The sequence below is a fragment of the Cricetulus griseus genome, chromosome 4 (assembly GCF_003668045.3).
Source record: "Cricetulus griseus strain 17A/GY chromosome 4, alternate assembly CriGri-PICRH-1.0, whole genome shotgun sequence".
Classification (NCBI taxonomy): Eukaryota; Metazoa; Chordata; class Mammalia; order Rodentia; family Cricetidae; genus Cricetulus; species Cricetulus griseus.
Window position 1 is genome coordinate 217,674,968 of NC_048597.1, and position 24,144 is coordinate 217,699,111.

General features: G+C 41.6%; 1 protein-coding gene across 2 annotated transcripts in view; it reads left to right on the plus strand.

Moving 5' to 3' along the window:
• The window catches only part of Smarcc1 (SWI/SNF related, matrix associated, actin dependent regulator of chromatin subfamily c member 1), a 109,432-nt gene that overhangs the window by 80,222 nt on the left and 5,066 nt on the right, over nt 1-24,144 (plus strand). For both annotated transcript variants that reach the window (XM_027414665.2, XM_027414664.2), the window contains exons 25-26: nt 3,432-3,566; nt 15,225-15,504. In XM_027414665.2, the coding sequence (XP_027270466.1) occupies nt 3,432-3,566; nt 15,225-15,504 (415 nt within the window). The remainder of the gene's footprint in view (nt 1-3,431; nt 3,567-15,224; nt 15,505-24,144) is intronic.

Consider the following 24,144-nt stretch of genomic DNA (forward strand, 5'->3'; position numbering starts at 1 on the left):
ACTCGTATTAACGAGGCTTCCCGTGTCCAGTATTGAAGTAAATGTCCCTTAAATGTGACAGCAGTACAAATGTCCCTGCGAGATAAGCTGCACATGTGCGTTTAGTGCCTTTATAGCTGGATCCGATACAGCTCACAGCACATCATCATTTTTGTGGTGCATGGTAATCAGGGGGCAAGGAATTCACTTCAATTACTGTAATTAGCAAGGCTTCACTCGCATTGCAAGTTTCTCTTACTCTTACTTTGTTTTTCTGTGCCTATAAACAGCTTTGTTACTCGGTGTTTGTCACCCTTTCAAAGCATGGGTTGGTAATTAGAGTCTCAGGATCTAGCTTGTGCTTTTTCACCACCCTTCCCATGGGAGTATCCCTTCAGGAACATGTCCATTTTTGCATCTACTGGCAAGCTGTGATGGGCCAAACCTACAGTAGGATTGTGGGAGCATTAGCAGGCATATTCACACATGGCTAGGTCCACTGAGTTTTCTTCTGTCTGGGTGTTGAGATTTAAAAAGGGGAGCTGAAAATTACCTTTGGAATAAACTAGAAACCTCAGACCCAAAGGAGAGAGAGATTTTTTTTTTTTCCAGGAATAAGATATTCATTTCTCTCAAAACAAATCTCAAAGTCATATATTTGCCTCAGATTTCTTCATAAACTACTCTGTCCATGCCAACTAAAGTGGAAAACATAGGTTTGTCTTCATGGAAACTGGTCAACAGAAAAAAACGTTTTCTTTTTTGGTTTTTTAAGACAGGGTTTCTCTGTGTAGCTTCTGAACCTATCCTGGCACTTGCTCTCTTGACCAGGCTGGTATCAAACTCACAGAGATCCACCTTCCTCTGCCTCCCAGGTATTGGAATTAAAGGTGTGATCCACCACTGCCCAGTAAGTATTTTTTGGGGGGAAGATTATAATGTAATTACAATATTTCTCTCTTTCCTCTCTCCAGACCCTCTGATATGGCCCTACTTCTTCCAAATTCTTGGCCTCTTTTTTATTTATTGTTACTATACACACACACACACACACACACACACACACACACACACACACATATTCCTAAGTGTTACCTATTCATACGTCAGAACCTAACTTAACCAACATGACTCCCCAAACATGAGCTAAATAGTGACGCCACCAATACACTAGTCCAGAGGTCTCAACCCTACACAAAGAACTAGGAAATCATTTTTGAATTGATCTCCCCCCTCCCTTTATAATTTGTTTCTTGCCTTTGTGGTACACTAAAATTTTCTGGATTTTGTTCTTAAATTTCTAAAGATACTGATTTTTTTTTTTTTTTTTTTTTTTTAAACTTTTTTTTTTTCCATATTGATGTCCTTTCAGCTGGTATATGTTTTAACATTGTATATTTAATAAAATATAGGATGTTTCTCATTTCCTACATAAATCTCAGCCAGTAAGATTAATCCATAGATTAAAGGTTTTGCAGGCCTGGGTCCAGTCCCATTTCAATAAGAGAACCTTCTAAAGTTGCCCCTCCCTCCATATGTCTGCTGCAGTATCCAGGCACCTACAGTCACAAGGCACTCACTCAGTAATGAAACAAAATTATAAATCACATCACATAGTACTCATCATAATGATAACCAGCTTAAAATTTTAAAATATTTTTAGCCACATTTGTCCTGACATATGTCCTGAAAGATTTAAGTGCACTGCTATAGGGATGTAACATCAGCTTCCATTTAGATGTCTCCACAGCTTGTACATGACACTCCATTGTTGTTATCTGTAAAAGAAAGGCAGTTGAGTCCACAGAGATAGCTCAGTAGCCAATAATACATATTGCTCTTACAGTTGACCCTGGTTTAGTTCCCGGTACCCACTTTGGGTGACTCACAAGTTCTTGTAACTCCAGCTCTGGAAACTCTGATGCCCTTTTCTTGATACCAGTGATACTGTATACAACTGTATAGATTTACAAGAAAACGTGTACATGTAAACTTTTGTTTTGGTTTTTTGAGGCAGGGTTTCTCTGTGCATGGTTGTGCATGTCTTTAATCCCAGCATTCCAGAGGAAAACAGGAGGATTTCTGAGTTTGAGGTCAACGTTGTCTACAGAGTAATTATCAAGAAAGCCAGGGCTACACAGGGAATCCCTGTCTTGAAAAACCAATAAAATGAAATAATCTTTAAAACAAAGTAGTTAAAGTTATGATATAGTATCATGTCACCATTGTTGCCAGAAGCCTATCTTAAGTGCCTTTTATATGTTAACACCTGGATTCTGTTGGCAATAAAGAGGTTACAAAGATAGCTTTCCCTACATTTTATTAAATTCTTACTTACAAAGAAGATGCTTGCAATATTTAGAGATCACAAAATGCATTTTGGAGTTTGTTGGGGGCTAATTGTTGCAGGTAGTCAGAGCCTGGCCAAGTCTGGGCAATGTGGCACTTTCTTCTTTGTGCCAGGTAGTAGTCCAGAAGCATGAATGCAGTGGCTGCCATGCTCATGGCTATGGAGTCATCCTGGCATCTTCCAGGTCAAGCGACTTCCTTTCTGTCCTGTGTTTCTATTTATAGCTCTGGATATTATCTTTAAGCTTAGGGTAAAGTATTGTTCTGGTTTTCCTTGCCCCAACACAGTTCGCTTACCATGGGAAAGCTTTGCAGAAAAATTTTTGGTGCTAAAGAGATAAGCTGATTATCCTTGGAAAATTCATAGCAGGGAAAGGATGGTGAGAACATATGTTCTTTTTAGTGCATCAAGGGTCTCAGTTCAGATAAATAGGTAGGTAGGTGCATTTGGTGGTGAGCTTATCAAGAGTCTCTGTGACGGCTGTTGGTGGTATACACTTTAATCCCAGCACTAGGGAGACAGAGACAGGTGGATCTCTGGGTTCTCTGCTATCCTGGGTTAGGTTAGTGGGTTCCAGGACAGCCAGAGCTACATACTGAGACACTACCAAAAAATAATTGAAAAAGTCTTTATTCAGATAGACAGTCTGTCCTGTATAGCTCTCTTCCTTGTTGTAGACTCTGTGATAAGAATGTACCCTGGAAGAATTTCCGTTAATCCTTTATAATAAGTTACTGTTTCTGGGGTTTGAGAAAAGGGGTTCCATGGTGTGAGATCATATGACAGTCTGTCGGAGTTGAGTTTCTCCATCTGGTGTGTTCTGAAGGTCCATCTCAATTTTTTAGGTTAAAAAACAAGTGCCTTTACCCACTGAGCCATTCTGATGTCCCCTTTAAATAACATGGTGGGAGGGACGAAGACTTGTTTTTCTCTATTTCTATAAGTACCAGAAATTTTCAGTGATAGAAAGGAGAGTATTTTACATGGAATAAATGTTTGGAAGAAACAAAGTAGTGGCCTAAAGCTTATTCCTCTAAATTTCAACTTCAGCATTTTCTTATGTTTGGGTTACCTAAATAATTAGAGTGGTTTTTGCCCTTAGCACCTGGCTGCTGTGGAAGAGAGAAAGATCAAGTCCCTGGTAGCTCTCCTGGTTGAGACACAGATGAAGAAACTGGAGATCAAACTTCGACATTTTGAAGAGCTGGAAACTATTATGGACAGAGAGAAAGAGGCTGTAAGTGAGGGGAATTGAATTTGTATGTTGATGTCTTTAAAATTAACCCTGACTGCCTTTAAGAAATAGAACAGGTAATATAAAGTTGGGCTCTTCCTTGGGTCTCTAGATTTTCTGTCATTCCCTATATTTGATGAACCATCAGTATAAAATAAATGGGTTTCCGTCTACATTTTAAATCTTAGTTCTTTGTATATCTTAGCTGTTTACATACTTAATATTAAAATATCCCTGCCAGGAGTTGGTGGATCACACCTTTAATCCAGGCACTCGGGAGGCAGAGGCAGGCAGATCTCTGAGTTTCAGGCCAGCCTGGTCTACAGAGTGAGTTCCAGGACAGGTTCCAAGGCAATACAGAGAAACCCTGTTCCGAAAAACCCAAATAAATAAAAATATCCCTTCTATAAAGCTATATTTTAAGTTACATCTTCTTCCTGCCAATTTGTTTCTGGTGAAGTGTAAAAGCCTATAAGTCCATTATATTGTAAGATTTTCTTAATTTTCCTGTCTTTAATAAAAAGTTTATCTTGTTTTACCTTAAGGGCCTATTTGTCTGTAATATCCACACTTTTGGCCTTTTACCTTATCTCTGTCACACCTTCTTACCTCTTCTGGAGGTTTACTAGTAGCTGGAACTAGGCCCAGGTTGAGCCTCAAGCAGCATTTGCCATAGCTACCAAGTTCTGCTGTTTGCTGGCACTGGAACTTGGCCCCTTGTTCTAATACATTTTCATCAGCTTCCTTAACTGATGAAACTTTTTTTTTTTTTTTTTTTTTTTTTTTTTTTTGCTTCTTTTTCATAATTTGGAAGTTTAACAGGGGTGGGGTGGTTTTGCTTTACATCAAATTCTCCATTTATTCCACTTAGCCTAAGGCTTTTCTTTGAACTTTTTTTTCTCTTTGATCACTTAACTTAGCTCCATTACATTCCTGGTACTCCTTTTCTCTTCAGACTATACGATTTGTATTTTCCTTGATTGGCTTGCTTCATTTCATTATAGATCTGCCTAGGACAGAGTCAGGACTAGGCTGTCTTAAAATCTCCTCTGCTAACATCATTAATTTAAAGTTCTTCAATTTATCCTCAGGTAGATTTTTTTTTTTTTTTTACATGAACAGAAGGCAGGTACATTCTTCACCAAAATGTCACAGGAAAGTCCTCAAGACCACTTACTAATTTTATTCTTCTCCTCGGAAACTTTCTTAAGTTGATCCCCTATACTTAAGATAGTCCTCAGCACTGTCTCTATGCTCCAACTAGTTGGAGCCTCATTTAAAACATTCAACCTAATCCTAGATTCACATTCACCAGCCATCAGCATGGTCAGGCCTTTCAGAGCAGTAACCTGCTCCTGGTACCTACTACTGTCCTAGTCAGTGTTCTGTTGCTGTGAGGGGACAATAACACTTATAAAAGAAAGCATTTCACTGAGACTTGCTTATAGTTGGGAAGCAGGCAAACATGATGATGGAGAGAGAGGTAGCTGACATTTCTGTATGTGGATCCAGAGGCAGCAGGAAGAGAGAGCCACTGGACCTGTCTTGGGAAATATCAAAGCCCATCCCCAGTGACACACTTACTCCAACAAGGCACATAGTACCTCCCAAGTAGTTCTACTCCATGATATCTGAGCATTCAAACATGAGCCTGTGGGCGCCACACAGCTGTGTAGACCAACACTAATGTCAGGATAGATAGAGATTAGGTGTGCTTTAGAATGGATGGTGGGCATATTAAGAAATGAGAGCTTGAGGAACCAACTTGAAGATTTACTTTTACCAACATAACGAAAATGGGTGATTTTGTTAATGGAACCTGTTAGTTTTGTTCACAACTTAAATCTGATGTTTTTTACAACCAAGAATTAGTGTCCTATCTTTTGTTGGCAAGCAAAGCCATGACTATTATCTTAACAGTGATTTTTGCAGGCTATGAAGGCATTAGCTGAGAATTATGAGTAGTGCTTGGCACATTGTTTAGCGTGTGTTTAGTGTACAGTAACTATGCCTATGCCTTCATTTACACAATTTATTATTCAAAAACTACACCTGAAGTTTTATATCTGTAAGCTGTTGTCCTTGTGAACTAATTAGGTCAGCCACTATGCTAATGTAACCCTGCTAATTTCCAAATTGCCATACAGAGACTTCTTATTAATTATGAAAGCTCGGCTAATAGCTTAGACTTGTCCTTAACTAGTTGGCTAACTCAAATCCCAAAATAAGAAACAACATGATTGTCTTAAGTGCCTGATGAGTATCTTGGCGATGATGACTTTTGAAGTGGTCGTGATGAATTGTCACCTGTTCATTCATTGGGTGTTTCTGTTTCAGGTATCTAGGTACCAAGAATAGGGCGATATATAAAGTAAGACTCTGTACCTTCCTGGAATTCAATTAGACCAATGAGTTTATGAGGTTACATTGTTATAAGATGTGTATTTGTGTATGCTTTCTTTATATACATGTCAGAATATTAATGAACTTGATGTCATCAGCATAATCCTTAGTAAGAAACTATTATTTGAGGGCCTAAGAGATGGCTAAGCACTTAGAGCATTTCTATCCCTTCCATAGTTGTTAGATAACTCCCAACACCCACATGACAGCTCACAGCTGTCCACAGCTCCAGTTAGGGTGACCTCTCCTCCTTTTCTGGTCTCCTCATGCTTCAGGCACATTTGTAGTGCACACCCATGATTTGGATAAAATGCAGAGGGAATCTGACTTACTTGTTATGGAAACAGGAAGTAATTGGATGGGCTAGACTGAGGGAAAGTACTGCCAGGGTTAGTGTCGAGAAGGTCTGTGGGTTGAATTGTTGGGACTGGGTGAATGGTGGAACATGCTCTCATCCTGTGCAAGGCCCTGCTTCCATTCCCACCAGCAGAATTTAACACACACACAGTTTCTTTTGAAAGAAATATAGAAAGACTACGAGGCCATGAGTTGAAGATGGGGTCAGATCCTAGGCAAATTGTTGAGGAAGAACCAGTTTGTTTGTGGTTTTGTGGGATCCGAAGAGAAACCTGCTAAAGCAGATGTAAGAGGAGCTTGTGTGAGATAATGACTTAGAGCAGAATGGCAGCCTTCCACATGAAGGAAGAAGATAGATTTCTGAAGGTAAAGCTAACAGTATCTCTTTACTAGCAGAGATGTGTTGAAAAGGCCAAGTGATTTTTATGGTCTCCAGAACAATTATGTTTATCTTTGTTTTTCTTCTTTATTTTTTTTTTAACCTTAAATGCTTCCTTTTAGTTTTATTTCATATGAATGGATGTTTTGCCTGCATGCATATCTATATTGTATACATGAAGTATGCACATAGGCCAGAAGAGGGTGATGGATCCCCTGGAACTTCGGTTGCAGGTGCTTATGAACTGTCATGTGGGTGCTAAGAATAGAACCTGCAGCCTCTGGAAAAGCAGCCATGCCCATACCACTGAGCCTTCTTTCCAGCCCTTTGTTTTCTTCTCATTTCCATTAAATTATGCTTATATTGCCTTTAATAAATTAATGTATCTTTGACTACATATAGTTGCATTGCCTCCGTTTGTGAGACTTAGAAAGCCATACCCCAGTCACGGGTTCTTTTTGTTTGTTTGTTTTTTGTTTTTTTGGACACAGGGTTTCAGTGTATCCCTACGTATCCTGTAACTCACTCACTAGACCAGGCTGGCCTGGAACTCACAGAAACCCTCCTGCCTCTGCCTTCAGAGTTCTGGGTTTAACAAGTACGGCACCACCACCTGGCACAGGTTCCTTTCTAAAGCAACAAGACCAAAATGACAGTTCCTCAAGCAGTGCAGCTTGGGCTTGAAGCACATATGGAAACAAGAAAGTACAGTGGTTTTCTTTTTTCTTGAGTATAATAGGACTGGAAATGTATCTTTTTAACTTGGTTTTTCTTCTGTGAATGTGTCCTTCCCTGTCACTAAATATTGAAACAGAAACTTCTTATTAACTAGTTCTGAGGCATCTAGTCTTACCTAGTACTTGAATACTTGGCAATATAAGTGGATTTTTTTTTTTTTTTTGTCAGAACCCCTGCCCTTTTTTCTTCTTTCTCACCCCTCCTCTTGCTTTATGCAAATGAAGGGAGAAGAGCTTTGTGTGAACTTCAGCTGCATCTGTGTTGAGTATCTTAATACAAAGAAGTGCTGTTGTGGGCTCCCTTGGATGCCACTGCTTTGTACAGGAAGTGTAAGAGTGCGGGCAGACGACGGTGGGATTTGAATGCTGGGGAGCAGGGGAGCTTCAGAACAGGGCCTCTAGGTAGCCTTTTATGAAACTGGATTCTCTAGTTTCCATCAGAGTCATGAAGAATGCTAACAAATTCACTAATAAATTATTTTTAGTTTTTAGCTTATATTCCTAGGAAATGGGAGGGCAGAGAATAAAATCAGAGTACCCATGGGGACAGAGCCTGGCATTGCTGGGGTTGCTGCTTATAATCACATCACTCCTCAGATGGAGGCGGGAGAATCAGGAGTCAAAGTCATCCTTAGGTCCATAGCGAGCTTGAGACCAGTCTGCAACTACCTGAGACCAAGTCTTCAACATGAAAACAAAATGAAAGATGCCTATAGAATAACTTAAGATCTTCTAATATTTCTTTATAGTTCTCATTCGCTTCAGGCTGTCCATGAATTTGTGTGGCCTGTGTCGTGAAGGTTGACTGTGAACTTGAGATGTTTCACCCCAGCCTTTTGGGTGCTGGCAGTCAGTGCTAGCCCTCCATCTTTGCATACATTCTGGGGAATGAATTTATACCACCTGGATTTTTGACAAGAACCTTCTATCTTCTGAGCCATCTCAGCAGCCCAGTCTTTACATTATTTTGTTTCTTTGGGTTTTTTTGTTTGTTTGTTTGCTTGCTTGCTTGCTTGCTTGCTTGCTTGTTTTGAGACAGGGTCTTGTGTACCTTGCTGGCTCAGAGCTCTCTGAGTAAATCAGGTTGGTCTAGAGCTCACATGTCTACCTCCCACTGCCTCCCCAGTGCTGTGATTCAAAGTGTGCTCTTATACCCAGCAACTCTGCTTTTACTCTTAAATGTTTAATTTTTCTTTTTTATTATTATTAACTTTGTTGGAGTATATGCATTCATGTGTGCTGATCCACTGTACAGTTGTTGAGGCCAGAGAACAACTTGTTAAGAGTCAGTTTTCTCTCTCTACTGTGTGGGCTCCTGGGGTCAAACTTAGTCATCAGAGTTGGCTGTAAATGCCCCTTACACGCTGGGCCATGTCAGAGTTTCCTAACTTGTTTTATAACTCTTGGCAATAATACTAAATGGATGGCCAGGCAGTGGTGGTGCACTTCTTTAATCCCATCACTTGGGAGGCACAGACATTTGAATCTCTATGATCTGGAGGCCAGCCTGGTCTACAGAGTGAGTTCTAGGATAGGCAGGGCTACCCAGAGAAACCTTGTCTTGAAAAACAACAAATAAAGTAAATGGATATTTAATTTTTAAAGGTTTAGATAATAAATACATTAAAAGGTGTCTTTGTGACTAAAATATGGTTTCCTCGTACCTCAGCCTCCCAAGTTTTGGGATTCCAGGCATAGATTTCCACTTTAGTAGGCTTCATAGAAAGAACCATTTTAAGTAGGTAAGGCCACTGATCCCTAAAACTCAAATGGTGGAATGGAAGAGCTTCCATAAATTTTCCTCTGGCTACCATCCATCAATTCAATGTGGCACACCTCCCACCCATCCCACCCCGCATGCCCCCACACACACATAATAGAATAGAGACAGGGTTTTCTCACTCTAGCCATTATCTACTTGACAAACATTTCATTGCCCTAAAAGGATGTGCCTCTACTAGCAGTAACCCTTTCCCATTGGTTTTGAGTATCTCCTCCTATACCTTATGTGTAATCTTTCTGTCTTTGTGGATGTACTTAAAATCCTTGACAATTCATGTAATATAAGTGACTAAAATGTGTGACCTTTTCTATCTAGTTTTTTGGGTGTGTGGTTTTTTTTGTTGTTGTTGTTGTTCTGTTTTTCAAGACAGGGTTTCTTTGTGTAGCTTTGAAGTCTGTCCTCATCTCGAACTCACAGAGATCAGCTTGCCTCTGCCTTCCAAGTGCTAGGATTAAAGGCGTAAGCCACCACTGCCTGTCTCTATGTAGCTACTTACACTTAGTGAGTTCTCAACGGTTGCCCATGCTACATAGCGTGTGTTACTAAAATACCTGTAACACTGAAATGTTTTATTCCTAGAGAGAGTTGTTATTAGTTTGGTGTTTTCCAGAATGTTCTCACTGTGTATTTATACATGATCACCGGATTTGTATATATTGGGATTATAAATATTTTCTTTTGCAAATTGTTCTTCTTCCCACTCTGTGATTCTGACGAAACTATAGATCAAAATAGTGTTTTACTGAATAACTGTGTGCCCACAGATGAACAATTTACAGGGCAGATTTCCAGATGTCAAATCATGGCTCAGTGGTTGAATACATTTAAAATGTGCCTTAATGTGCCAGCTATTTAGGAATGTCTCCTTCCCCTCCTTCCTGATTGTCATGAAGGCTGTTGCTACAGTTTGTTGTTTGGAATACCAAAATTAGTCTTTAAGTCGTTTATTTTCTTGCTAGTTTGTAATTTTTCGTTAGTGAGTTCACGATAACATTGCACGTGTAGGTCATCGCACTGGCCCTCTTCCCCAGCACTTGCTCTTCTGCTGTCTGCTTTACACACATTTACACTGCGCTTTCCATGTATCAGAGAAATCTTGTGATTGCTTTTCTCTTTGAGCCTAGCTTATTGGGGGGGTGTGTGACTAAAACCTTTTTTCATTCCCCCCACCCCCAAGACAGTTTCGTTCACTGTCCTGGAACTTCTTCAAACTCAGAGAGCCACCTGCCTCTGTCTCCTGAAAGCTAGACTAAAAGTCAAACCATTCTTTATAGCTGTGTGAAACTGCATTATGTGTGTACCACATTTTCTTTGTGCTGTTCACCTGCTGATGGGTATCTAGGCTGACTCCATGTCTTGACTGTTGTTTACAGTGTTGTAATGAGCATGGGTGAGCAGGTTTCCACGTGGTGCAGATTTAGAATCCCCTTGAATCTAGTCTCTTGTTTTGAGGAACCACATGTTGATTTCTATAGCTACCAATTTTGTGTGTCTTGTATATTTTGTTTTAATTAATTTACTTTTTTTTTTTTTTTTTTTTTTTTGAGATAGGGTTTCTTTATATAGCTCTGGCTTCCCAGGAATTCTCTCTGTAGACCAGGCTGGCATCAAACTCGGAGATTCACCTGGTTCTGTCTCCTAAATACTGGAATTAAAGGCAACCACTGCCCTGCCCAGACTCGTTTGTTTCTTTTGTTTTTGAGTCAGGGCACACTCTATAGCCTAGGCTGACCTCAAGATCATGGTTGTTAACTGCCTCAGCTTCTTGAATGCTGGACCAAGATTCTTGAGCTGCCACACTTGGCCACGTCTATATCTTAACTTTCTTTTTACAATTTATGGGTTTGTAGATTTTTGAGAGTGGGGGTTTTGAGACAGGATAGCCCTATCTTCCCTTGAATTCAGTCTGTAGACCAGGTTGGCCTTGATCTCAGAGATCCCTCTGCCCCTGCCTCTCAAGTGCTGGAATTAAAGGCATGTGCCACTACCCCCAACTAGTCTTCACATAAAGCTGGCCATTTTGGTTTTTTTTTTTCCCAACAGTGTAAAAGAGAGGTATCAATTAATTCTTCTGTGTCTGGGAGTCAAGTTTTCCCAGAACTACCTGATGAAGAGGTTATCTTGTCTCCAATGTATGTTAACACCTTTATCAATCATTAAGTACTTACGTGGATTTATACCATCTTTAGAATTGATTTGGTATTTGGAATACTTCGTTTACATGATGACACCAGGATGTAGCAGCTTTTTCATATTTGCTGCTTCTGCCCTGGAGCACCTGGGAGCTATGCACCATCTGGAGCCAGTTGGGAACCACAGTGGGGGCCTTATTCTCACCTCAGGGGGCTTGTTCACCCTACATTATAGCTTTGGGTTTTAACTGGGTTGTCTTTGCAGGTGTATGCATGTGTATTTAATCACTTGCCTTTTTTAATTTTCATAATTACTTCCTTCTAATTACTTTCTGTATTTTCAGATGGCAGACACAGTTAAGCAAGGCAGCCAGGGAGGGTGGGGCCAGGGCATTTGGGACTAACCTGGGCAACAAGGGAGATCCAGTCATAACTCTTACCCCTCACACTCAACCCTGCTTTTACCTTTTTTTTTTTTTTTTTTTAAAGTAAGTGAAAGAGTGATAGACAGTTTAGAGATATCTAGTATAATTTAGGGCAGCTAATTGTAGATAGGAAAACAGTTACTTTTTCCCTTGGTTTTTTGGTGTTGTTTGTTTGTGTGTTTTTGTAGTAGTGGGTTTTTTTGTAACGATGGGGCCTACATGCTGTTGTCCTTCTGCCTAAGTCTCTCAGGGACAAGTAGTATAGACATATTTGGCTTTCTCTCTTCCCATTTCCCTAAGGTAAAAGGGGTGGGTGGATTTGTTGGGTTGGTTGGTTGGTTGGTTGGTTGGTAGGTTGGTTGGTTGGTGGTTGGTTTTCTTACAAAGAATACCTGAATTTGAGGCCAGCCTGATCTACACTTTCCAGACAGCTACACAGAGAAAGCCTCTCTTGGGAAAAAAAATCAAAAGACCTGATGGAGTTAGGTCACTTAAGAAATGCTAATTGGAGTTTGAAAAGAAGCAGGCAATGGTGGCTCACACCTTTAATCCTAGCTCTCAGGAAGCAGAGGTGGGCTGGTCTCTTGAGTTTGAGGACAGCCAGGGCTACAGGGTGAAACCCTGGCTCGAAAACAAAAAAAAAAAAGAAAAGAAAAAGACAAAAATACTGAGTAGTTAATACAGAGATCAAAAACATCCCTTGGGAGACAGCACAGTCTCCATTAGCAGTTCAAGGTAATTACGAAGAAGATCTTGACCTACCTTCTGTAGTTTGTCAATAGCTTTAGTACTGCAGCCAAGCTGTCCGGAACATTAGTGACTCCAGAATGTAGGTAAAAGGTCTGTTTCTGGCAACCTGTTGTGTCTAACCTTAGGAAACTGCAGAATCCTAAATTTCCTAGAGAGAATACTTCGGGATCTAAAAGCAGATTGTAGTCGTCTGTAGCTCTCTTTTATTATTTGGTCTGGTACATGTCACTACTTAATCTTCTTCCAGAATTGAAATTTTGGGGCATTCTCTCAATTATTACATTTTGGGTCCTTTCCTATCATGTGAAGAAGTCCAGCCAGGCCAGAGCCTTTCGTGCTACCCTACTGAAACTTAGTGTGTAACACTGTTTGATTCTGCAATCTGACCAAATCTCAGGACTTGGACTTGAGCATCTTTTACTGCTGTCTTCCTCCTCATCTGCTCATAGCTCTCCCACTGTGAGCGTCATTCATCACAGACTTTCCCAGATGACCCTTATGCCACGCAGTGATCTTTCTCACTCTATTCCACAGTGGATCATCTCTGCCAATTTTGTAAGCTAATTGTCATGCTTATCCCATCTAGTTTTTGCTAGTTACAGGATATAGTATTTATTCACAGAACTGGCTCCTTCCAAAAGCCACAATATTACATTTCCTTAACCCATTGAATGTTTCGTTATTGGTAGTCAACAGAAGTAAAATTTGAGCCATACATGTAATTAAGATTTTTGACCAGCCATGTTAAAAGCTTAAAACAACTGAAATTATAATAATTTAATTTTATAATACTAATATATGTATAATCAAAATGAAACTTTCTTTTTTTTATACTGGACAGTAACATGGTTCATCTGTTTAGACCTAAAACTTAAAACCTAAGTTCAATCCCAGCACCCACATGCAGATAGAACCTGTTCAAACAAGTTGCCCTCTGCTCTCCATGTGTGCCTGTCTCCATTCATATGGGCTGTATTTCAATTCCTAGGTGTCAGTTAATGTCTACTGCCCTAGACAGTGCAGCCCTAGAAAGGGATTCCAATGAGAAATCAGGCTGTGGAAAATGATGGGATGGAGTCACTACTGAAAAGAAATAAGTCTAATTTCATATGTATGAATACTATCTTCCATATTTCCATACATTTTTATTTTTCTATTTTCTTCATATTTAATAGGTTGATTTTATCAACCCTGAATTTAGAGTATACTTTATTGGCTCAGCTACTTTTAATCTTAATGTCTGGATGTTTGCATGTATAATAATGTTTGGGGGACTGGAGAGATGGCTCAGAGGTTAAGAGCACTGGCTGCTCTTCCAGACGTCCTAGGTTCAAGTCCCAGCCCCACATGGTGGCTCACAGCCATTGTAATGGGGTCGGATGCCCTCCTCTTACATAAAGGAAGTATGTAGATACAGCATTCATATACATGAAATAAAATCCTTTTCAAAAACAAAAACCTAATGTTTGGTTTTGAATCAGTGTCTCCTGCAGCCCAGTCTGGCATCAGACTCACTAAGTGCCAAGAAGGACCTAGATCAGTCTGTAACTTCTGAGTACTAGGTTTACAAACTCACCTGGCTATTTTTCTTAATTATTTACTCATTTCTTTTTGTGGCAGTTGAATTTGAACCCAGTGGCTCATTTGTGTGCTCTACTACTGAACTATATGCTGTTTTCTGTCCTGTTATTCTGAATATTGAAATATTTATAGTCTTCATTTTCTTCTCAAAAATTTGTATTTAGGGGCTGTCGAGATGATTTGTCAGTTAAGAGCACTGACTGCTCTTCCAGAGGACCTGGGTTCAATCCCTAGCACAAACATGGCAACTAACAACTGTAACTCTTAAGATCTGACCCCTTCACATAGGAACACCAATGCATATAAAATAAAAAAATAATTAAAAATTATATATTTAATGATTGAAAATGTGCGAATTTGTTGACCCCGTGTAATTTTAGCTATCTAAAAGCTAAGATTTACCTTGCCACACCATTCCAAAGTTCCATGTAGGAGGGGAAAGTGGGTGTGAGCACACGTTGGCGCATGCCTAAGGACATGCTACTCTTGGACATTTTATAGTCTAAAATAGACAGTAACCAGATGGATCACATCCCAGTGTGTACCTGGGGAGGTGAAATGTGCTTTAAATGTTGCTGAGAGCAGTGGGTTGAGGGACCCCCTCCCCCATCTTAACTAGGGAAGTAGTATCAAGATCATCATGGAATGTTTTTTTAATACATTTAAGGCATGGTGGTGCTTAGAGTGGTCAGAGGCAGACAGATCTCTGCATTTGAAGCCAATGAAGCTACACTGTGAGACTTAAATAAATAAAATATTACCTGCAGGCTTTCTCAGACTGCAGCACATAGATGAAGTCCCAGCTATTTAGAAGCTAAGACATGTGGATCACTTGAGCCCAGGAATCAAGGGTGGCCTGGGTAAGGTAGTTAAATAGTGTCTCCAGTAATACTAAAAAGATGAAAGCCTACCAGTGTATTGAAAGTAGGGCCAGGGGGCATTTGCCCCACTGCTACTAGGTATAAGGAAAAGCAGATCTTGGACTAAACGTGGGGCATCCCTGGTCAGCGGCCTCTGTAGCATGGTGTGACTGGAACTCGTGCATCAAGAACATGTCCTACATGTCATGAAGTCCTAAGAATTCTCTTGGTAGCGTTTCTCTTCTTTATTCCAGCTAGAACAACAGAGACAGCAGTTGCTTACTGAGCGTCAGAACTTCCACATGGAACAGTTGAAATATGCTGAGCTACGAGCTCGACAGCAAATGGAGCAGCAGCAGCAGCAGCAGCAGCATGGCCAGAGCCCTCAGCCACCAGCAGCGCACCAGCACTCTGCGGGGCCTGGCCTGGCCCCCCTTGGTGCAGCGGCCCACCCCGGCATGATGCACCAGCAGCAGCCGCCCCCCTACCCTCTGATGCACCACCAGATGCCACCACCCCATCCTCCCCAGCCAGGTAAGAGGGAGCTTTGCCAACAGGAAATTTGTCTGTCTGAGAAGTACAGATCCTCAGAGGTGGCTGTGTGCCGGGGGGTCACATGCTAGATGCTTCTTCCTTGGGCAGATCAGCCTCTGAGATGATCAGCAGGCATGGTGGAGCATACTTGTGATTTCACAAGACAGAGACTGAGTGATGGTGATCCCTCAGTATTCTTAGACATTCTCTGTACGGTTATTAGTTCAAGAAAACTTGTAAGACAAATGAACTCTTGACTCTACCATTTTTATTTAATATTTTCTCATAGCTATGAGGTATTTGGATACTGTTTTTTTTCAGTCGTCCTGTAAACTTGTATCAGTTTGAATTGTACAGTCAGTGTAAACATTTTAATTGTGCAGCAATAAACATTTTAATTGCACAGTAATAAACATTTTCCTACAGCCACAGCTGATGCTTGTTGGAGTAGGATGCAAATATTCTCTCCAGTATATGCAAAGGAAGCATTTAGGCTAGACGGTAGTGGATCACACCTTTAATCCCAACACTCGTGAACTCTTGAACTCTGTTAGTTCAAGTCCAGCCTGGTCTACAAAGTGAGTTCCAGGACAGCCTGAGCTGTCACACAGAGAAATCCTGTCTCAAAGAAGCAGCAGCAGCAATTAGATAGACAGGGAGATTTTCTGAGGCCTCGGGAAGTCCTAACTCCTGACTCCTTCAAAAGACAGATTTCTGGATGATCTTTCAGAAGTTAGTAATCGTATTTGCCTATAGAAGCTATGGGTCAGTAGAGTTTCGATCTGACTCCTTATAGTACCATAATACAACATCATTTTTCAAGCACAGTAGTAATTTCAAAACGTTGCTGCAGACAGTAGTGGTGCACGCCTTTAATCCCTGCACTCAAGAGGCAGAGGCAGGCAGATCTCTTAAGTTCAAACCAGCCTGATCTACATAGTGAGTGTCAGGGCTACACAAAGAAACGCTGTCTGAAAAAACAAAACAAAAAAACACATGTAAGCTGGTGCTAGGCTACTGCCTGTGGTATCAGCTACTAAGGCAGCCTGAACTCTATAGCAAATAAGTTTTGGGCTGCCCTGCTTCACTACATAATTTCACCCCTCATAATCCTTGATCTGCAGATGAAGACCTGATCTGTGGCAAGGCCACCTAGCCTTGATGAAGCCAGGATTCACACTGAGCGCCATTTGATTCTAGGTAAAACAAATGCCATAGTGCTGCCTCCTGTGCCACGGAGGACCTAGATGCAGCTGTTTTCCTAGTGAGGCAGTGCCAATAAATCCATTAATAAAAAGTCTTCTCATCAAAATAGACTTTTCTAACATTGAATGTGTATTGGAAAGGATCATTCATGAGTCTGTGTGTTCGTGTGTGTGTGTGTGTGTGTGTGTGTGTGTGTGTGTGTGTGTGTGTGTGTGTGTGTGTGTGTGTGTGTCTCTCATACAAGGGTTCAGTAGATCAGGGCACTGTGTGTGTGTGTGTGTGTGTGTGTGTGTGTGTGTGTGTGTGTGTGTGTGTGTGTGTGTGTGTGTGTGTGTGTGTGTGTGTGTGTGTGTGTGTGTGTGTCTCCATACAAGGGTTCAGTAGATCAGGGCACTTGAAACCCAATCCTGATGACTTCAGTTGAATCCATGGAACATGAGATAAAAGGAGAAAATTGAGTCATAAATGTTGTCTTCTGACCTCAAATATTCTTGCCATAACATGCTTATCCTTGCATTAATACAGATCACATACATGTGGTTTTATAATTAATACTTCTTTAAATAAAAAGTAATGTACATTTGGAAGATTGTACAAATCCTAAGTGTTTGCTTGATGAGTTTTGCTAGATTATACCTGTGGCAGTCTCCAGTCATGCTCTCCATCTCTGCCCCTCCCAGGGTACAACTCTCCCACCTTCCAGACACAGCGACTACTTTATTGGTTGTAATGATAATGATCTCTGTCTTTCTTAATCCATGTATATAGGATGTGCACATGCTGCTGTGAGTGACTGTGTCAGTTTTTCTGTTTGCCATGCAGGGTTCATCTGTTCCCGCACTAACTTGTGAATTCTCCTGTTGGTGAACATTGGATTGCTTTTCAAATTTGAGTTACAAGATTAGTGAATTCAGCTGTGAACAAGCAGAAGCATGTCTTTGAACAAATGTATTCGTGCAGTTTTATTGTATGTGTCCATAGAATAGAGAATGGACATAGGATGTGCCTATGTGCCGTTTTTCCACAAGTTTAGGCCTGCTTAAACTCCAGCAGAGGGGGATAATCATTTTGTTTGTTTCCTGTTGTTCGGTTGTTTATTTGGGATTCATTTTTTATTTTGTTTGTTTTTCTAGCACAATTTCCAGTTTCAGAGAGAGATGCCATTTCAAAAAAAGAATAAAGCTCAGGTTGCTAGAGTACACCTAAGTGTATATCCTCCTCTGGCATGTGTGTGTGCAGAGTCATGTGCTTCTGTGACACACGCGCGCGCGCGCACGCACGCACGCACGCGCACACACACAACACACACACACACACACACACACACACACACACACACACACACACACACACGAAACCAAACTGTCCATCTCTATAGGATAGGACCCGTTAAAGCACTTCTTCCTGGTGTGGTGGCACCTGGAAGGTAGCAGCACAAGGAGCAGCCACAGTTTGATGGGGAGACCTTACCTTAATGAAATCACTGTTCATTGCTAAAGTCTCCTAGTCTGTGAGCACAAATGGTGCTGAGCATCCAAGTAGCTGATGTCTGCTCTGTGAATGTCCCTCTGTATATATTGCATACACTTAGCCTTTCTGCCGCTGCAGTCCTTGTTTCCCCAGACTTCATTTAAATTCTTTCAGGTCCTGTCTGCTACACACTTCTCTCTTGCTTCATTAGCTTTTATCTCTGGCTATGTCTTATGTCTCTATAGGTATATTCCAAGTTAGTGTTTTCATAACAAAAGTCCAGGACATCTTATGTAATGCTATGTTTAGTTTGACATTTTTATTATTTTATTTTATATATATGGGAGTTTTGCCTGCATGTATGTGTGTGTACCACTTGTGTGCTTTGTGCCCTTAAAAGCCAGAAGAGGGCATTGTATCTCTTGGAACTGTAGTTATAGCTGGTCATGAGCTGACATGTGGGTGCTGGAAATTAAACCGAGGTCATCTGGAAAAGCAGCCAGTTTTGTTAACCTCTAAGCCATCTCTCCAGGTCATTCGTGTGTGTGTGTGTGTGTGTGTGTGTGTGTGTGTGTGTGTGTTGTGTGTGTGTGTGTGTGTGTGTGTGTGTGTGTGTGTGTGTGTGTATCTCCATGTGTGCAGATGTTAGAGTGATGTTAGATGTTTGAAGGCTGGAGGCCAGAGGCTTTGGATGCCCTGGAGCTGGAGTTACAGGCTGCTGCCGAGCATGGGTGCTGGGAACTGTGCTTGGGTTCTCTGGTAGAGCAGTGTTCTCTCTTAAACAATGAAATAACTCTTCACCCCAAAGTGTTTCTACTCTATGGTTGGCATATCTATTTTTACCCTGTCTTAACGTGTTGCTGAACTTGTTAGAAGAGGCAGCACTGCATTCATCTTCTCCTATAAGCAGTAAAAGGGCACTCAACAGTTTTTCAGCTAAAAACTTAGCTGCTGGGGCTGAAGAGATGGCTCAGCAGTTAAGAGCTCTGCCTGCTCTTCTAGAGGCCCCATGTTCAATTCCCAGCACATTCGATTGTTAAAGATTGTTTTATTTATTTTGTATGTGTCTATATATGTGTATGGGTGCGTGTATGTCATCTCAGATGTATGTAGGTCAGAGAACAACATGTGGACTCCAGGTATGGAACTCAGTCATCAGGCTTCACAAGCCCCTTTGAACTATAGTAAAGTACCCTTTACCCTTTCTACCTCCCTTGCCCAGCCACCAATTCTTGGGTGAACCATTTGTTGGTGTCACCCAGCTGTGCTTGGCTTTGTTGTGTTCACAAATATGGAGAGTGTACTGGTGTGGTGACCACTGCATGTGGGCTCTAGTGCAGCTCTGGTACCACAGCTGGTAGCATGCACAAAGCCCTGGGGATCTGTCTGCAGCACAGCTGCCTGGCATGCCCAAAGCTCTGGGATCTGTCTGCAGCAAACTAAAAAAGAAAGTCATCAGTGTGGTTTGATGAGAAAATGTTACTTCTATAAAATGTTACTTGAATAACAAAAGCGGGGTGTGTCTCTCAGCTCTAGGACTCATTGTTGTTCATTTTCTTGAAATAAAAATCAAGATGGTCTTACTGTGTAGCCCAGGACAGCCTCCAGTCCACGGTCTTCCTCCCCCCCCCCCAAGACACTGCCACTGCTGCCCCGCCCCATGTGCGTAGATTGGGTGTTGTCCACAGGGGCAGAATGAGGGCATTGGGTGCCCTGGAGCTCTGGGTTCCGGTGCTTGGTTGTAAGCCAGTATGGCTATGGGGAACTGGCCTTAGGTCCTCTGGAAGAGCAAGTGCTCTAAACAACTGCAGCATCTCTCGGAACCAGCCATTACCCTTAGTTCAGCCCTGTTTCTGAAGCCTGCCCATGGAAAATGCAGTGTTCACAAAAGGATAGCAAATGTCTGTGGCTTTCTAGCCAGTACTGTGGGCTCAGCCCCACAGAAAAGGGAGAAGGACCTTGCCCATCACATCAGCCTCTTTTGTAGTCTGTGGTACCTCTAGTCCTGCTTATACCATCTGACAGAGCAGCCCCATCCTTCACAAAGAGCACCTGTGACAGGCACACCCAGAAGCTGCTGTGGGAACGAAGCCTCTGGATCCTGGGCTTTTCTCACTTGGCCCCTGTTGTGTTATTTCTCTTCTCCTGGGGACTCAGCCAGAGGATATCTGCATAGTTAGAAATGGATGGATGGCACGTGCTTAAGACTAGGTACTCACAGGTTCCGTTTCTCTTTCTCACCTTATCCTTCCAATGAATAAAAAATAAAATTCCTAGCTCATGTCCCATTAGACATGATAGGTGTAAGGCTTTCGTAAGATCTAATAAACAAAGAAGTGTGAGGGCTTTCTACTAGCTAAACCTAATTTTAGCAAACCTTTCCATTTCCCAGGCTTCAGATGCCTGCTGTTTAAAAACCGCTTGTATGTAGGTCACACTCCCACCATCCTATGTTTTGCTGGTGCTTTTTGGATGCTTGCTCACTGTCCCTCCTCCCTCTGTTCACTTCTTCTGACCTCTTCCTCCCTCCCCGACCTCAGAAAGGGAAATATGTCTGTGTGTCCATGTCTGTGTACGTCTGTGTTAATGGACTATGCACATTCACACATTTTTACTTTGTTTAGTATTCTCTCCTTGGTGTTTCAGGTCTATGTGAGCCGTACTTCAAGCCTGTGAGAATTAGCAAGAATATCTCAAGACTTATTTTTTAGGAGTGGTGATACTTCTGTGAACAGGGTTAACAGGGGGCTTTAGATTTCAGATAGACAAGACATGGATTTTTGTCTTCATTCCAGTCCTCTTAATTTCTATTTCAAATTTGATGCTCTCAAATCAGTTTTTCTGGAGCCAGGAAATGATGGCTCTGTTGGTAAACTGCTTGCTAGTGCCCAAATAAGGACCATCATTTGATTCTAGTACTTATGTAACAGCCTGGTGTGATTTACATCTCAGAGAGATGTGTAAATCTCACAGAGATGTTGGGGAGTAGGTGACTGAACCATTGACACTAAGCTTAGGCTTATGTGATGGGCAAATATCACTTCATAAAGTCGGCCCGAGTGTTGCTTGAATCGCTTTTTCTCTGGTGGAACACACTCTTATCTGTACTGTTGCTTCAGAAGAGATGGCTAGGAGCAAATCACTAATGCATTGGTGGAGGGCTTGCATTACCAGATACCAGCAAGGTCTGAAAGTGGGCTGGACCTTTGCTGACAGGTGTGCAGAGTGTTTACAATGACCCTGTCCAGAGCCAAGTATAATACATCCTCAGGTTCAGTTTCCCCATGGTCAGGAAGTTCCTTACTTCACGTTTTCTCCTTTCTCCAGCAGGGAAATCAGTCCTAATGGGATTGAATGAGTTCAAACTTTTAAAGCTCTTAAAATGCCTAGAATATAGCATATGTTTCATGTATTACATTTCTGGGTCATCATAACAAGCTTATCAAACATTTGGTTTAACTGAAAACAGTAGAAGATTGGGCTTGAGATATAGCTCAGATAGTAGAGGGCACTGCCGTCCAGTCTATTACAGGTTCAATATCAACCAAACACTTGAAAAGGTGTGGGTGTGGGTGGTGTGGGTGGGTAGGGGTGTGTGTGTTTTCTCTAGATGTGAATTATTTGCATACAAACTTTTTTTTTTAAGGCATCTTGAGGGGCTAGAGAGATGGCTCAGTGGTTAAGAGCACTGGCTGTTCTTCCAGAGGACCCGGGTTCAGTTCTTGAAATATTTATTTGAAAATTGGGGGTTATGGCTGTTCAACTTGGAAAAGGTGCTTAAATCAGTTTTTTTTTGTTGTTGTTTTTTGTTTGTTTGTTTGTTTAAAAAATATTGAAGGAAGCAGGCATGGTATGGTAGTGCTGCTCACCTTTAATCCTAGCGTTCAGGTTTGGGGTTAAGGTTAGGAGGAAGAGGCAGGCAGATCTCTGAACTCAATGCCAGTCCAACTGGTGTTATAACAATATGGTGAGATAGGTCTCAAGTAAACAAATAAATAGAAATTTTGTAGGTATGATAGTGAAGACTTCCATGCAGACTTTTATTTGGACAGCAATGGGTGAGACGAGAACTGCACCTTGAATTGGAAGGCTTGGGTACATTTTTTGTGATTTCCCTTATTCTGTCCATAAAGAAAGCTTTGGAACAATGCATGGTGGCACGTAGCTGTAATTCTGTCAGTTGGGCATCTGAGGCAAGAGGATCATCAGGAGTTCGAGACTAGCTTGGGGTGCATATCGAGCACATACCAAGATCCTGTATGAAAAGACAGATTGTTGTTTTACTTCTCTGAGCTTCATTTTACTCCCTGTAAGATAACAACATTGGTTCTTGGCTCTAGTTTACCTTTGTTATAATGGTAAAACACCGGAAAGGTTGCACTTCACAGTTACAGTCCGTCACTGAGGGAAGTCAGACTGGAGTGGGTCAGGGACCCGAAGGAACACTGTTTGCTCCCATTGCTTTCTTTTACAAGCCAGGACCATCTGCCCAGGGTAGCACCTCCCATAGTAAGCTGGGCTCTTATGCATCAGTCATTGATCAAGGAACTATTTCACAGAAATGCCCCAGGAAGTGCTCCCTCCTTCCTCAGGGACTCATTTGTGTCAGGTTTGCTAACTCAGCACAAGCATGTTAGAGGAACCACTGACAAAAGAAGGCACTATTTAAAAGAATGAAACAGTTGCCCTGATCAAAATGGAACCATACAATTAAGAAGATCAATTGTTGAGGGTTATTCAGGACAGTCTTGGGAAAACTGAGTAACTTTCCTAGGAACCCTAACCCAGAATATGCTGGAAGTGAAAGAGAGATTGTGGCTGTTGAGTTTGTCTATTGAGCCTGTTCTCTTGGCTCGTGATTGGGGTGACACGTGGGCCCATGGATTTTTAGCAGACCTTGTATTAGAATCCAGTGGTGACACTGAACTGTGTGACGTGTTCCTTAACAGCTGTGACATTCAGATAAGCACACGCTCTGGAATGTTCTACCTTGTTTGGTCCTCCCTTACCTCATGATGGCTCTGTCCTCTCTGTAACTTTTCATAAGACCAGAAGTGTCCCTTTGTCTCCGGCTAGAGTTTTTCACTCAAAAGTAACCTTCCTACCTACATCTGTAACTGCTTGCATTCTACAATGGCAAAGTTGAATGCATGGAACACATCACTCAGTAGCAGAATCTAAATAATATCTGAGTCTTTGAAGAACAAGATTGTTAGAAATCTAATGTCTCACTTTGCAATTACATATAGAGAGAGACCTGTTATTTGTTCGGTCTTCCTTCATTAATTTAGAAACTCTGGGAAGAGATGGAATTTTCTGTTCATCCAATTCATCCTGTTCTCCCTCCTGTAACTGCCAGGCCAGTGCCATGTGGTGTCCCTAGGGAGTCCCTCAGGTCAGGAAGATACTGGAATTCAAATTAGAACCTTTTACAGTGTTGGTTCCTAGGCCACATTTTCTGTGTGGTCTGTGGTTGGCACTGTATGTGATGTGGTGGTCCACTGCTCACTCAGTGATGACTTCCTTGGAGTCACTCTCTTTGTGCTTGCTTGCTGCCTTTTGAGACGGGCTCATGTATCTCAGGTTGGCATCATACCCGCTCTTTCTAGCCTAGGGTGACTTGCTTGAAGGATGACTTGAAATCTTGCTCCTATCCAGATCCTAGATTATAGGCCTATTCCTGTATACTGGGGGTTGAACTCACACAGCCTCTTAGTTGTGAGGAAATCATTTTTGATTTCTTAAGACAGGGTTTCTCTAGCTTTTGACCCTGTCCTAGAACTTGCTTTGTAGACCAGGCTGGCCTCAAAGTCACAGAGATCCACCTGCCTCTACCTCCCAAGTGCTGGGATTAAAGGTATCTCTCCACCACCCAGTATATTTTTTTGGTTTTTTGAGACAGGATTTTTCTATATATCCCTGGTTATTCTGGAGCTCACTCTGAAGACCAGGCTGGCCTTGAAC